At 39.8% G+C, this 15,150-nt stretch overlaps 1 protein-coding gene across 2 annotated transcripts in view; it reads right to left on the bottom strand.

The window, feature by feature from the left end:
- HEPHL1 (hephaestin like 1) overlaps positions 1-15,150 on the bottom strand; it is a 79,612-nt gene that overhangs the window by 11,450 nt on the left and 53,012 nt on the right. Inside the window, exons 10-14 of one of the 2 annotated variants that reach the window (XM_033207843.1) lie at positions 12,669-12,819; positions 9,063-9,299; positions 6,317-6,530; positions 3,969-4,108; positions 1,272-1,412 (exon numbers count right to left, since the gene is read on the bottom strand). In XM_033207843.1, coding sequence (XP_033063734.1) covers positions 1,272-1,412; positions 3,969-4,108; positions 6,317-6,530; positions 9,063-9,299; positions 12,669-12,819 — 883 coding nt within the window. The remainder of the gene's footprint in view (positions 1-1,271; positions 1,413-3,968; positions 4,109-6,316; positions 6,531-9,062; positions 9,300-12,668; positions 12,820-15,150) is intronic. The other variant, XM_033207844.1, reaches the window with a different exon arrangement.

Raw genomic sequence — 15,150 nt, 5'->3', positions numbered from 1 at the left:
TCCTCCTTAAATGTTGTATCTTCTTCCCAAGAACCATCCTTGAGCACATCTTAGTCATCAAGGACCTCTGCCTTGACCTCTTATGGGAGTTACCAGGGATATTTGTAAGCTCTTGATGCTCAGGCCTCACCCCAGACCAGTGAAATCAGAGCGTCTGGGATCTAGGACTCTGGTGCTAGTGTTTTTTAAAAGCTTCTCAAGTGGGCAGATGAGATTTGGTGAGAACCAGAATCAGAGAGACGTAGTTCCAAATCTCAACCCTATGACTTCCTTTTTCCTGCATTTGACAAGCTACTTAACTTCACTAACCTTTAGTATGCTCATCTGGAAAGTGGGTTGATCATCATAGTTTTCTAATTGTTGTGAGGATTAAATGAAATAATGTAATTAAATACACAGGATAATGCTTCATTTTGAAGGCAGTTAATATGTTAATTTTTATGTTTACTACAGTAGTCCCCCTTTATCCAGGAGGGATACATTCCAAGACCCCCAGGGGATGCTTGAAACCATAGACAGTGCCATACCTATATATACTATGTGTTTTCCTATACATGCATACCTATAATTAATTTATAAATTAGGCACAGTAAGAGATTGACAATTAATAATAAAATATGGCAATTATAACAGTACACTATAATAAAAGCTATGTGAATGTAATCTCTCTCAAAATATCTTTTTATAGTCTCTAATTGAAGTTATCTCAAAATTTCTTAATATTTTCAGACCAAGTTTGATTCAGGTAACTGAAACCAAGGAAAGCAAAACCGTGATAAGGGGGAACTACTATAAGAACAACTATGGAGACAGTAAAAAGATCAGTGGTTGTCAGGGGTTAAGGAAGAGGAAAAAACAAACACCAGAGAACAGAGAATGTTTAGGGCAGTGAAACTATTCTTTATAGGACTACAATGGTAGATACATGTTGTGCGTTTGTCAAAACCCTTAAAGTGTATACACCAAGACTGAACCCTAATGTAAATTATGGGCTTTAGGGCATGTGTCAATGTAGGTTCATCAGTTACAACAATTGTACCACTCTGGTGGGGGATGTTGATAATGGGGTCTCTAATGGAGGTTCCTAATGGAGACCTAGAAATTCCTAAACATTTGGTCCTTGGATGAATGATGATCTCATACCAGAGTGACTAGATGATGGTTGAAACACACTGACATTAAGATGAGCTCTTTAAGACCCCTCTGAGGTCAGAAGAGAGTTGACTCCAGTGTTCTTCTTCAAGATGGAGCAGATCTCTGACGCAACTTACCTGGTTTTGTCATGGGCACTTGGAATTGCTTTCCACTATCCATCTCCTCCACACCCTGGGCTGAGATGGAGTAGGGCCTACTGGCTTTGTTCTTAAATATGATCAGGATGGTGTCGCCCACCTCGGCATGAATCATTGGGCCTAAAGGCAAAACACAGGACTGTGTGCATTATTATTGCTCTTTCAACATTAGTGTAATTTAAATATAGGCAGTAGTGAGCCAAATAAAATAGTTTAGTTGTTTTTCTGAGAAAGGCATATATAAATCTACTTTGTTTTAGAGAGCAACATTGTGTGGTATTAAATATCATGTAGTCTTTAGCAATGGGTTTAAATTCTGCCTCCTTCATTTATTAGAGGGGCCTTGGGTAAGTGATGTAATCTGTCTGAGTTTCAGTTTCCTCATCTGTAACATTGGTTTAGTAATAACTTTCGTGTGGGATTATAGTAAGAACTGAATAAGATAATGTATGTAAAAGTGTTTACTTCAGTGCACTGATACACCATAAGTACTCAGTAAATGCTTAACTTTTTACTACTGAGAAATCATCTCCAGGAAAAGCCATATCCACATGATATGGTGACTTTCAGTTGTAATCTCCCTGTGTATAACCTTTGATAAGTCTGAAATTATTCATTATCTGGTAAATGGATGACAATAATAATGAAGATCCAGTGAAATGTGTATAAAAGGAATTTGAAAGATTAGAGTGAAATAAAATCATTTATGTATTGATTTATGATTAATACAGTGACTTCATGAATGCACGTCTAACTCTGTTTCTCAATATTTGTTTACCCAAGGAGACAAGCACTCTTCAGCTCCTCTGATGTGTGCATTTCTGTTGGAAGCAACCAGGCTGTGTGCCAATGGAGATGAGCCTACACCTGGCTGAGAGGGCCTGTAGCAGCATGACTTGTGCACTGCTTCATGGTGAGTAGACTCCCATTGCAGAAGTGCCTGATCCCTATGGCTCTCTCTTGGGTATTTGGTGCATTCTACATTCACAGGGAGATACACTCACAGTTGGTGGTCTGGCCACACATATCAATTCCTTGCTGATTCAAGCCATGGTTTTAATTGTTTTTCTGAGAAAGGTATATGTAAATCTAAAATTTGTTGGACTGTAATTATTTTCAATTTTCTCTCAATTTCTTAAAACATAAATACATTAAATTAAAATAAATAAAATTTTCTTAAAATATTTAACATGAATCAGGAAGTTCTAAAAATCACTCATTTTTTTTCCCCTTAATGGCAAAATTAGAAAAGAAAACCCAAAGGCAAGTGGACTGGGCTGAAAAAAAGAAGAAAATGCTTTGCATGTTCTTAAACAATACATTTGGTTATAGTTAGAAACAAGTGCCTATGTATGTGTATGTTAAAATCATTATTTGTGTACTCATTACCACCTGAATTGCACATGCCTTGCTATACTGGTTGGTAAGAGCAAATGACTACTGATGAGTAAGAGCGAATGGGTACTGATTCAGAGCGTGAGAGGTCGCTATCAGGGAATAGTAATGAACTGAAGTGTGCCTGCCATGCGCCCAGTTTGAGGAGCCCAAGCCTCTCCCTGAGCTGCAAAAAATGAGTAAATAGGCTTCACATTTCCCTGGTTGAAGTGCTGATGGGCTTGCCTCTCATGAATTCAACTCATTTGTGTCATTTTGCTGAGAAGAACCAAACCAAAGAGCCTTAGAGGCACACCTCAAACCCCTCAGCAGGACTAGCACCTCAGTGTCTTTAAAGCTCTGTCAACATCACAGCTCAAATGAATGAATGTCTCGATCAGGGCTGACTCACTCATTTGATGAGACAAACAAGCTTATCTGTGAATGTTAGTAGACTGTGGATGTGTGGGGTCTACTACACCTCCACATGTATTACATGGATGGGGCATTTAATTTAACAATTTATCAAGCTAGGAGTTGTAGGGCCTCATTCTAATATTGGAAAGCACTGTGTAAGACCATACTGTTTATATAAGTTACCTTGTGCATTCAAAAGTGGAGCAGGATTTCCAAAAGTCCCTTAGATTTGCCCTCTGCTTTAAGGTCTTATCCCCAAGATGGGGTCAGAGCTGGTGACTTCGCATGAAGAAAAGTGGAGAAGGAAAGCAGGAAGAGCTTATCTCATTGCCAGGTCCGGCAGCTCAGGTTCTGAGAAGGCCATGAATAAGGGCCTCCTGAACTGAGAGGGACCTTTCAGGAAGGAGAAAGCCAGACCTTTCTCCCTTGGCCCCATCTCACATAGGAGCTCTTCTTTTGTCATAAATATGTTTATGGTGTGTTGCAATAGCACTGTGCATGGATAACCCAGGACCTTAGGAAGTTATGGAAACATTCTGCCTGCTGTTCTGACACATCAAACTATTTCAAATTAAAACTTCCTGGCACAGTATAGGGGTTGGAAAGAAGCTTTAGGGTATCATACACAAGTTAGACTGCCCCGATGTCATGGATTCCTATTTGTGTGTTATCTGATAGTCTTATTATGACTATTTTTTATATGAGTTGAGCACTCAGCACACTCCCTGATAATGGTAGAGCAGGAAAATATTGCAGTTGGAGGAATGCAGTCAAGCTACTCTGTTTCTTCTATCCTTTCTCAGCCACAAGTCTAACAGAACACATGAGTGTGTGTGTATGCACATGCTTGGGGCTGACAGTGCACGCCTGAAATCTGTGCCATACCCAGGAGTTCTAAGTGCTCCTCTCGTGGTGGTCGGGCTTTGATCTCCACAAATTCTCCATTCGTGTATTCCCTGTAAACCACCTTCTTGTACTGAGAGCCAATCCAATTTTCAGTGCGGTTCATAAATATATCTCCGTGTCTGCAAATCAGAAGCATCAGAAATTAAAGTTGTCAGAAAGCAGAAAAGCTTTGAGTGCTTCTAAGTGATTCAGGAGTACTCTGGAGAAGTGCTCCCCAAACCTGGCTGTGATCAAGTGCTCCCTGGGGAGCTGGCCTTTTGCACCAGACTTTCTGGGAGTGAGGCCAGGAATCTGCACTTTAAAGCTCCTTGAGTTCTGATATGGGCAGCCCAGCACCAGTTCATGGCCCACCCTTGGAAATCACTGTTGTAATCTTCTGCGAAGCACTGAGTAGGGCCAACCTCAGAGACTCCTAAGGATCCTTTGAGGTTGCACCTCTCTTCTGGGACCATCTAACCTTACACACATGCATCTGCTTGTGTGTGTCATCACACACACACACACACACACACACACACACACATCCACCCTCTACCACCCTGAGTTTCTCCAGATTTCATTTGCACCTTTCTGTACATGGTAATATTTTCCACTTTGAAAGATCTCAAGAAGGACTGTAGTCATGTATTGTGCATACACCCATATACATATATAGATAGATACAGTTGATACTTGTTCTTCACCCTAGTTATGTTCTAGAAGTCATTGTGATAACTGGACTAATAAAGACTGAACCATTGTTCCTAGGGGAAATATAGGGTTAGGTTCCTGCAAACCTCTGGTCACAATATTTTCATCAACTGATCAACATATGACCTTGTTTTATGTCTGTTTCTTTTTAAAGACACTTTATTTAATATATATTGCTGAGCTCAACAGCATTAACACTGTTGAGTTCATTAACACTGAGCTCAACGGCCAACAGCACTATAACTCATGCAGGAACAAAGTCCCTCTCACATGTATGAGGCACATCAGAGGCTTCTTGCATTCAGGACATTGCTTCAGCACTCTGCTTAGGGTGGCATTCTAAACAGTGAAAGCATCAACATAAAGCACACAAATGCAAACAACACGGCACTAAATAGTGTGAAAACAAGGATTTTGTTTACAGTATGAGAGCTGAAACAAGAAGGCAGAGAGACTCCTTGTTTGGCCTCAGCTGAAAATGTGTGCATCAGGCAACATAAAATGTTGCCACCCTATATGTACCTGCAAATGACCACAAAAATGTCACAGGAATTGATTTTGGGGTTAAAAATAAATTGTAGCAAGTAGGCAAATTTGCAAAAGCAGAATCTACAAATAGCGAGGATAGATTGTATGTGTACCGTACATGTATAGTACATTTCATCTATTGCCAAGGCAGATCATCACAAAAGACAGATTTTTTAAATCTATTAATTTTATCTCTAAAATACAGTGAGACCCACCCCTTCCATCTCCTTCCACTGAGGGAGCTTGCATTCTCATCTCAGCCACTTGTATCACTTACCTTTCTTGGGTGGAATTATTCCTAACCATTCTCCCTGCCACCTGTACTCCTCCTTGCCCTCTATTCTCCACACTGCAGTCAGAGGGATCCTAAGCTATACATTTAATCATGTTGATTTCAAGCATTTTTATGATTTCCCACTGCCAAACTCCTCAATTTGACTCTCAAGCCTCACTATCTGCCTTTGCCACCTCCTGGGCCTCATTTCCCATCAATGGCCCGCTACGCTCTGTGCTCTGGTCATTCTAAACATTTACTCTGTTGAACATGATGTGCTCTCCCTCACCTCCAGGCCTTTACATAGGTTGTTCCCTCTGCCACAAACATGCTTCCTTCCTCTTCAAGTGGACTACTCTTCATGTCCCAACTCACAGACTACTTCCTCCCAGAAGCACCCCCTGATTACCGGCCTTCTCCCTACCTTTCCTCAAGACAGGGCTGTGTGCTTCTGTCATATCTCCTGCTGCACTCTACCCTTCCCCTCTCATAGTGACTGCCTCACTCCATATACTTGTTCTAAAGTCTTACCGTGGACCAGGAATTCTGTGTGGGAAAGGACCTTCTCTATCCTCCACACTGTTTTACCAGCACATTGCACAATGCCTAGCATATAGTAGGTATTTAATAAATGCATGTAGACTTCCACTCTAGACTGTATGATTTCCAAGGGAAGAGAACTTTTCTTCTACTTTCATTTTTCAGGAGTCCCAGTTACATGTGATAGTGACCAGCGCAGACACAACCTGGGAATTTGTAGAGAGCCACACTTGCTAAAGACCTACGGAGCATGCGCGATCCCACTGAAGAGCCCTGGCGGCGGCGCCTGTGGTACCTTTCCCCTCTTGCGTCCAAGTGCTGCTTTTCGAACTCCCAGTTTTTGTTAGGGGCATAATCCCATTCTACCTCTTCAGCGGCGATGTAAAAAGTTCTTATCATCCCGTGTGGCTGCTCAGAAGGGTCCCTGTTGTCACAGGTGTTGACCTCATAGATCTGACCCATGCCTCTCAGGAGGTGGTGCATGGTGGCACAAAACACCTTAAAAATACCTGCAAGAGAAATGGCTCGGCATTGAGTGTGGTGCTCGGTATTTTTGTTGGTGATGGTCTGTTTTTAGCAAACCTGCATATTTTATTCCAAAATAACCAGTTAGGTGGATTTTTAAAATACCAGTTGCCTAGTAGTTTAAAATCAGACCCCAAGGGGAATAAATTACTTTGAATATATTTACTTCTGTGGGGAGAAAGATCCTGTCCAAAATTCATTTGTAATAAAAAAAGAAACTTACAATATTGCTACCAAGAAATGACTTCTCTGGGTCTCCCCTGTAATACACACCTATTAGAAGACAGTCACTCCTGGAAAACCACCAATGACTATCTTAACCTAGCCCAGTTTAAAAACAACTAATTACCAGTAGGACGATTATCCTAGACAAGGTTCAAATTAAGCCACATTTCTGATGAGTATTTTGCCCTAAACGATTTCATAAATTCTAAAGTGCAATAAATATGTAAGGTAAAGCCAAGTGTATTACTTCATTAAGCCCTTGAGCAAAGAAGTTTCTCATCTCCAGTGGTAGATCTACGTAATGCCAAATGAAAAGGAAACAGAAACAGAAAATCAATCAACTGAATTTTTCTACATAATACCAACAATCATGTCTACCAACAATTATGTAATTTTTAGATTGATTTTTCTAGATGCATTGGCATCAGATAGATATTTCTTAACTGAACTCACCATAAAAATCACATAAGACAAATAAAATTATTGAAGATATTCACTCTCAATGAAAATATCAGATCAATAACTCTTCCTTCCCTTTCTCTAGTAGCCTCTGTTTTTAGAGGTGAGGGAGGAGTGTGCCTTTCTTTAACCTTCTACAATGTACAGAGGTATCTTCTATCTTGCTATACATGTAAGTCTGTTGTCTAACCATCGCCAAGTTACTCCTTTTAGATGAGCAAAAACTCAATGGGTTGATTAAGTGGGTACCCACGCACACCCAGGCACTGATGAGGACACATGAGGAAGGGTCTTTATACAAAACCACAGAGAAGACACCTTTGAAGACAGACTTGGAAAGACTGTCTCTGCATTTGTTTTTTTCCAGGCAGCCTATTGTTTATGTGTTGATCATGGCACTTCAATAGTTGAGGAATTGTCTCCTCTAAGAACAAAGAGGATCTTACACAAGGTAGCATGAAGAAGAAAAGAAAATTAGTAATAATGATAATAAAAATAGAAGAACATGGAAATGTTTGAGTTGCAGCCTATAGTCTACTCTACCCACTTTTGAACACCCTCCTTCTTGACTTATAGGTAAGGGACAGGAATTTGGTAAAATGGCTAAGCTTTTAAGCAGTCATAGATTTATGCTTATCACCAAACATAAACTGGAAAACATTGTTGTGAAGCTCTTTAGAAACCTATAGGACATATGGAGTAATAATCAAAGCACTAGAATAAGTAGCTCCATCTCTAAAATCATTCTGGGCAGCTCTAACTTTGAGTGCCTATTTCTATGGATTAAAATGATTTGGCTATTTCCCAATCCCCTCCTCTCTTTGGTCTTGAAGAGTGTATTTAAAAAAAAGTTGTGTCCAAGGCATCCCTTGATTTGAGTAATTCATAATTGATCAACTATACTAATGTACAGAGATTGGACACTAGGAAAAGTTCACATAGAAAAGACTATGGAGCTCCTAGTCTCAGGCAGTCCTTAGGCAAAGATTTTGAAGCCCAAACCTTAAGTTCTTAACTGATGACATGAAGACATCTAAACTGCAGTTCCAGTGGAAAGCAAAGAAGTAGAACATCCATTAGTAAATAGCAAGTACTCATCTTAGGTAGCATATTGGTTTCTTGCTAAGACTGATGAAAAAATGGGATTGGAAAAACATGTTCAATATCTATAGGGCTTGTTCTCCTCACTTTTCATGCATGATTAGCGTATGCTACCATGTGTTGCTCTAGATCTTTTATGAAAACGCCCCAATTATCTTATCAACTTGGAATCTCTAAGAGAAGAAGTTCCAGGTACTGGCATTATACAGGGGTCTCCATAAATTCCAGACCCAATGCAGATTGCCCTGTGAGAAAACCAAGGGTGCCCAACAGAATGAAAACAGAAGCCCCCCAATCAAAAGGCAGTTATCAGTACCTATGGAAGAGAGACCAGGCTGCAATTATGCCTACATCTATAATCTGGAAGTGTCCACTGGGATGTCCATAACTGGTAGATGCTTCAGAGAAGCAACTGAAATTATGTTCATGCTCAATGAGAGCAAAACAAGTCCACTTTATCAGGGCTGAATTTTTATGGACTGTGAATCAAAACATTCTCCTAGGATTTATGCAGCAAAGACTTTAGAGGGCTTCCACTTCTGTTTTGTGGATGCTATTTTAGATATTTCCCCTCTGTCCCTTATACTATGTGTTTGGACTAATAATTCAGGATTCTCTGATTCTAATCAAGACTATATCTATTTCTACACCACTTGAAGTGCACAAAGTCTGCCAATTTCTTCTGCGGGAGGACTGTAAGTGGATGAGCCTGAAGGTAGAAATCTGGTCACCTGAGATGGACCCAGCAAGTTTACCTGCGTGGTCCGGCTGCATGAATGCTGTTGTGGCCACGTGGGGAAACAGGGCCAGGGAGTCTCGGTGAGTCCCTCGTAGGTGGATGGTGTTCCCTTGAAAAACAATTCTATGCATGTCGGTGTCAGTGCCCAATCCAATCAGATGCCAGGAAACTCTATCTTTTTTACACATGTTTAGGCCTGGCTGGTTGCCGTACATGTAGGCATTAACAGCTAAATGGAAGAAAGATAGTGAAAAATTATCAGTGTGTATCGAGCAGGGGAGCTTCAAATATGTCAACTGTTTACAAAAGATCCTTGTTTTCAGAGAATAAACAGTACCAGGGAAAAGCCACATGGTGAATCCACTTAAAATGGAGACCAAAATTAACAATGAATAATGAAAATATACGGAAATTATTAAAATGTTGTCTTTAACAACACATATGCAAGAACACTAGTTCTAAGAATGACTAAGGGATAAATCAGATTGTTTATGAAATAATTTCCCCATACTCTTCTCTAAGGCTCTTGCTATGAAAATCTTTTTCTTTTGAGGTTATTTCCTATGATCTCCCTTGTTAAATGTCTCTTCCTCAGTTATTAATTCACTGAATTCTACAAGACCCTCATTTGCCAGTGGGCTTTGCATTTGATTCTAGAAGTTATCAGACACGCTTTTACTGATTACATGGATTCAGCATTATTTGAAATATTTTTTTAATCGACAGTATGTGTGCATGTGTATTCAGTGGAGAGGGCTTTTCTTAGGGAGTACTTAAGCTTATATGAGGTTAGCCTTTGAGTAAATAAATTTGCTTTATGATAACTTGTACTTTTTTACCCCAACACAATTACTGGAGGGACTTTATTAATAATGATTAGTTAGATATGAAGACCCTCTGTGCTTCCAGAGTGGCAAATTGTTTTTATCTTTGACATCAACCCCAATCCTTGAGAAGAATTTAGAAACCACATTCTCACCCTATGGGGATGAATGCCATGACATAACAGCAATGTCCAACTGGTGAATGCACATAACTGTGTCTCATGCTTGATGTCTCTTGAAAAAATATTTCTACCCCCCTCCTACTCTCTACTAAGCCTATAGCAGGACAGAACTATTATCATGCACATGAATGACCTTCTGTTATAATCCCATTATCAAATAAAACTACTTTTCATTAGGTTGGTGCAAAAGTGATTGCAGTTTTTGCCATTGAAAGTAATGGCAAAAACCGCAATTACTTTTGTACTATCCTAATATTTCTGTGCCTGCAGAACCAGTGGTGCTTGGTAATTGTACTCAGATCTGGGATTATTAGTAGAAATTCCAAGAAATTCTGGCGCTTCTGAGAAGAACACCACATTTTCTGAAAAAGAAAAAAAAAAAACTTTGATAATATCTTTGCAAATAAATGATCTAAATCTTATCCATCAAATGTTAATGAGATCTGAGTATAAAACAAGGTGCTAATAAATTCAGTCCTTGACTGGCTGGTGAAGAATCTTCTCTTGCCTTGGAATGCTTGTTTAAAGCCTCTTTTTCTACAACATTCACTCATCGATTCTTTCTTTCAACAAACATGTTTTGAATACAGGCTCTATAATAAACACAACACAAAGCATTGTGTACCATGTCAGGCCCTTTCTTTTTGGCTTTGTTGCTCTCTTCCTTCCACTCCCTGCAAGCAAGACTGAAGCTAGAACTTAATTTATAATCAATGTGACATTTGAATTAAGGTGCATTATTTTCCTTGAACTTTGTTTTAACGATATATCCTGTATTTATTTATTTATTTATTTTATTTTTTGAAAGAGAGAGAGGGTCTTACCCTGTTGCCCAAGCTGGAGTGCAGTGGAGCCATTATACTTACTTCAGCCTCAACCTCCCAGGCTCAAGAGATCCTCCTACCGCCTACCTCAGCCTCCTGAGTAGCAGCTGGGACTACAGGTGCACACCACCATACCTGGTTAATTTTGTATTTTCTGTAGAGATGGGGTCTCACTATGTTGCCCAGGCTGGTCTTGAACTCCTGGACGCAAGTGATCCTCCCACCTTGACCTCCCAAAGTGCTGGGATTACAGGCACGAGCCACTGTGCCTGGACTACATACTGTATTTCTAAATATGAAAGTAGTTTCACATTGCCAAAATAGGGTGGGGCTGGATTTGACGTAGTTCATTCAGTTGTTTACTATTTTTTTAAATGAAGACCTCTCATGATAAATTTCTTTTACAATTTAGCTTCTCCACCAAGAAACTGCTATATTTCCTTATTTCTACCTTAATTTCCCCTTTTTATTCTCTACTGAGAAGTTTGGAAGCAATATTCCTATTCAGTTACAGCAAAACCTTTTGTAGAAGATGACACTGAAAATGCACTACTCCGTGCTTTCCATTGGCACAAGAGGGGACTCTGTTGGAAATGAGCATCTGGGACCATAGGGTCTGTGACCTGGTTGCCATGGGGCACTTGTAACCTTGGACTATTTTTCACTTCCATGCAAGGAAAGGAGGTTAAGGGCTATTTTGTTATTCTTCCATAATGCTTTAAAAGGCAATAAATGGATTTTATGCTGGGTCCTAAAACAAGCAGGTTAGCACCTGTTGTCTTATGTTACTTGCTTCAGGCACTTTTATTGACTGCACACTCTTGCAGGCACTGAGTTTGGACTTTCATTACTCTGCTACCTTAGGTAATATGCCTAAGAGTAATGAGCATCCTGTGTTACTCACAAGCAATTAGCAGGTGGTTTGCTATTGTAACACTTGATAAAAAGAGACAGGGAGAGAGAATTAAGTAATTCCTCTCAAATGAAGATCTGGGATAGGAACAGATGGTATTTCACAAATTAACACTCACCAGTCACTCATACTACTTAATTAAGTCATTCATACTACTTAATTACAGACACTTTGCTATGTAATGATTATCTCCTATTATCACTTTGGTTTTCCAACTTGATGTTATTGTGAACCCAAGGGAGAGTAGTTTGTCAGTAATTTTCTACATTTATGATGTACTGTGAACTTGGCTAGTTTAAATTTTATTTTATTTTATTTATTTATTTGTTTGTTTTTGAGACAGAGTCTCACTCTGTCACCCAGGCTGGGTGCAGTGGCACGATCTTGGCTCACTACAACCTCTGCCTCCAGGTTCAAGCGATTCTCCTGCCTCAGTCTCCTGAGTAGCTGGGACTAGAGGTGCGTGCCACCATGCCCAGCTAATTTTTGTATTTTTAGTAGAGATGGCGTTTCACCATATTGGCCAGGCTAAGTCTCTGGACCTCGTGATCTGCCCACTTTGGCCTCCCAAAGTGCTGGGATTCCAGGTGTTAGCCACCACGCAGGGCCGCTAGTTTAAATTTTGTGTTCCTTCATCTAAGGCTGATAAAGTGTTCTAGAAGTATTAAATTTCACATCTCTGAGAGATAGGGAGGTTTCACTATACCATCTAAAGCTGAAGGCATGAAATAATTTACTTGTGACCAAGAACAATATCCAAGAAACCCAAATTAAGATAATTAAAACACACCAATCATTTTCACTTCGAATGCAAGTCAGCCTTTCATTTACAGGAGGGAAAGTCATTTGTCATACCATGCATTCGGTTGGATTTCACAAATTCTTTATCTTCTTTGTCAATGCTGAAGGGATGCCAGATAAACTTCTGAATGTTTTCATCAAAATATCTGCTCAGATTCTCATCAAAGACTGTGAACAGTAGGTAAAACTCCTTGTCTATTCCTTTCTACAGAGAAGAAAGAAATGAATACATAAAAAGTGCAGCTTGGAGGAATTCACGGAATTACTTTCCTTTCAAATTTCACACAAAGTATTAATAAGTTAGGGTAGATCAACATCAGCTATAGAGTTCCCAGGTCATTTTTAAATCAGGATACTGAATATTGCTCTGATGAATTTGTTCCCCATCCAGAAAACGTGTCTTTCTGGTTACATCCATCCTCCAAGGATGGATGGATGATTTCCTCCAAGGAAATCAGCCCCTGCTCAGAAGACTTTCTGCTCTTTTGGCCTCTGTTACCAGGCTGGTCCTCACTGACTTTTTCTCCTTACCCTGACCTCCAAGCCCTGGCCCAGCCTCTCTCTCTCTGACTGCATCTCCCTGTACTCACCTCCTAGCTTGCTCCAGGCACCCTGGCCTTTTGCCCTTCCATGAACACACCAACCTCATTCCTGCCTCAGGGTCTTTCCGTGTGCTGTGGAACATGAATTGAGGAACTCCCTTCCTCAATTCACTTTTCTGCATGTCATTTTCTCAGAGTGGTCTTCCCTAACCACCCTTCTAAACTAATCACCATCTTTTGCCCAGAAACTCACTCACTGTACCCTATTTTATTCTTTATAGCCCTTATCTCTACCTGAAACTGTATTTTATTTATGAAGTCTTTTTTTTTTTTAACTTTTTCCTACTGCAATGTGAGTTTCCTGAAGGTAGAAACACCTTAGATTCCTCTCTGTACCTGCATCACCAAGAAAAATGCCTGGAAAAGCAGGCACTCAGTATACATTTCTGAGTGAAATAATGAATTCATATAACTGATGAGACTTAGCTAAATTATGTTAACTTGGGAGGGCAGTGAGGGGACAGTGGATATGACTTCCCACTGTGTGTATTCCTAAACAGTCTATTTGAGCTTATCTGACCACACAGCATCACAGATTGCTGCAGTATGCTTTCCTTTAGAGCTCACCAAGAGAGATGACTAGGTTTTCTTTTCTTTTTAATTTAATTTAAAATTTTGGGATACAGATGCAGTCCGTGCAGATTTGTTACATAGGTAAACATGTGCCATGGTGGTTTGCTGCACCTGTCAACCTATCGCCTAGGTATTAAGCACAGCATGCATTAGCTATTTATCTTGATGCTCCCCCTCCCTCCAACCCTACCCCAAGCCCCAGTGTGTGTTGTTCCCTGCCCTAGGTTCATGTGTTCTCATTGTTCAGCTCCCACTTATAAGTGAGAACATACATTGTTTGGTTTTCTGTTCCTGCCCTATGTTTGCCAAGGATAATGGCTTCAAGCGCTATCCATGTCCCTGCAAGGGACATGATCTCATTCCTTTTTATGGCTGCATAGTATTCCATGGTGTACATGTACCACAATTTTTTATCCAGTCTGTCAAAAGACATGGGCTTTTCAGTTGATTCCATGTCATTGCTATTATGAATAGTGCTGCAATGAACATATGCGTGCATGTATCTTTATAACAGAATGATTTATATTCCTTTGGGTATATCCCCAGTAATGGGCCTGCTGGGTCAAATGGTATTTCTGGTTCTAGGTCTTTGAGGAATCACCACACTGTCTTCCACAATGGTTGAACTAATTTACATTCCCACCAACAGTGTAAAAGTGTTCCTATTTCTCCATAGCCTTGCCAGCATCTGCCATTTCTTGACTTTTTAATAATTGCCGTTCTGAATGCCATGAGATGGTATCTCATTGTGGTTTTGATTTGCATTTCTCTAATGATCAGTTACATTGAGCTTCTTTTCATAGTTTTATTGGCCGCATAGATGTCTTCTTTTGAAAAGTGTCTGGTCATGTCTTTTACCCACTTTTTAATGGTTTTTTTTCTTCTTTTAAATTAGTTTCAGTTCCTTGTAGATTCTGGATGTTAGACCTTCATCAGATGGATAGATTGCAAAAATGTTCTCCCACTCTATAGGTTGGCTGTTCACTCTGATGATCGTTTCTTTTGCTGTGCAGAAGCTCTTTAGTTTAATTAGAACCCATTTGTCATGCTTTGCTTTTGTTACAATTGCTTTTGACATTTTCATCATGAAATCTTTGCCTGTGCCTATGTCCTGAATGGTATTGCCTAGATTTTCTTCTAGGGTTTTTATAGTTTTGGGTTTTACATTTAAGTCTTTAATCCATCTTGAGTTAATTTTTGTATAAGGTGTAAGGAAGGGGTCCAGTTTCAATTTTCTACATATGGCTAGCCAGTTCTCCCAGCACCACTTATGCAATAGGGAATCCTTTCCCCATTTTTTGCCTTTGGCAGGTTTGTCAAAGATCAGATGGTTGTAGATGTGCTGTATTATTTCTGAGTTC

Source organism: Trachypithecus francoisi, unplaced genomic scaffold (genome assembly GCF_009764315.1).
Source record: "Trachypithecus francoisi isolate TF-2019V2 unplaced genomic scaffold, Tfra_2.0 Lachesis_group8, whole genome shotgun sequence".
Classification (NCBI taxonomy): Eukaryota; Metazoa; Chordata; class Mammalia; order Primates; family Cercopithecidae; genus Trachypithecus; species Trachypithecus francoisi.
Note: the sequence above shows the minus strand (reverse complement) of the source record. Positions and strands in the feature narration are given on the sequence as shown.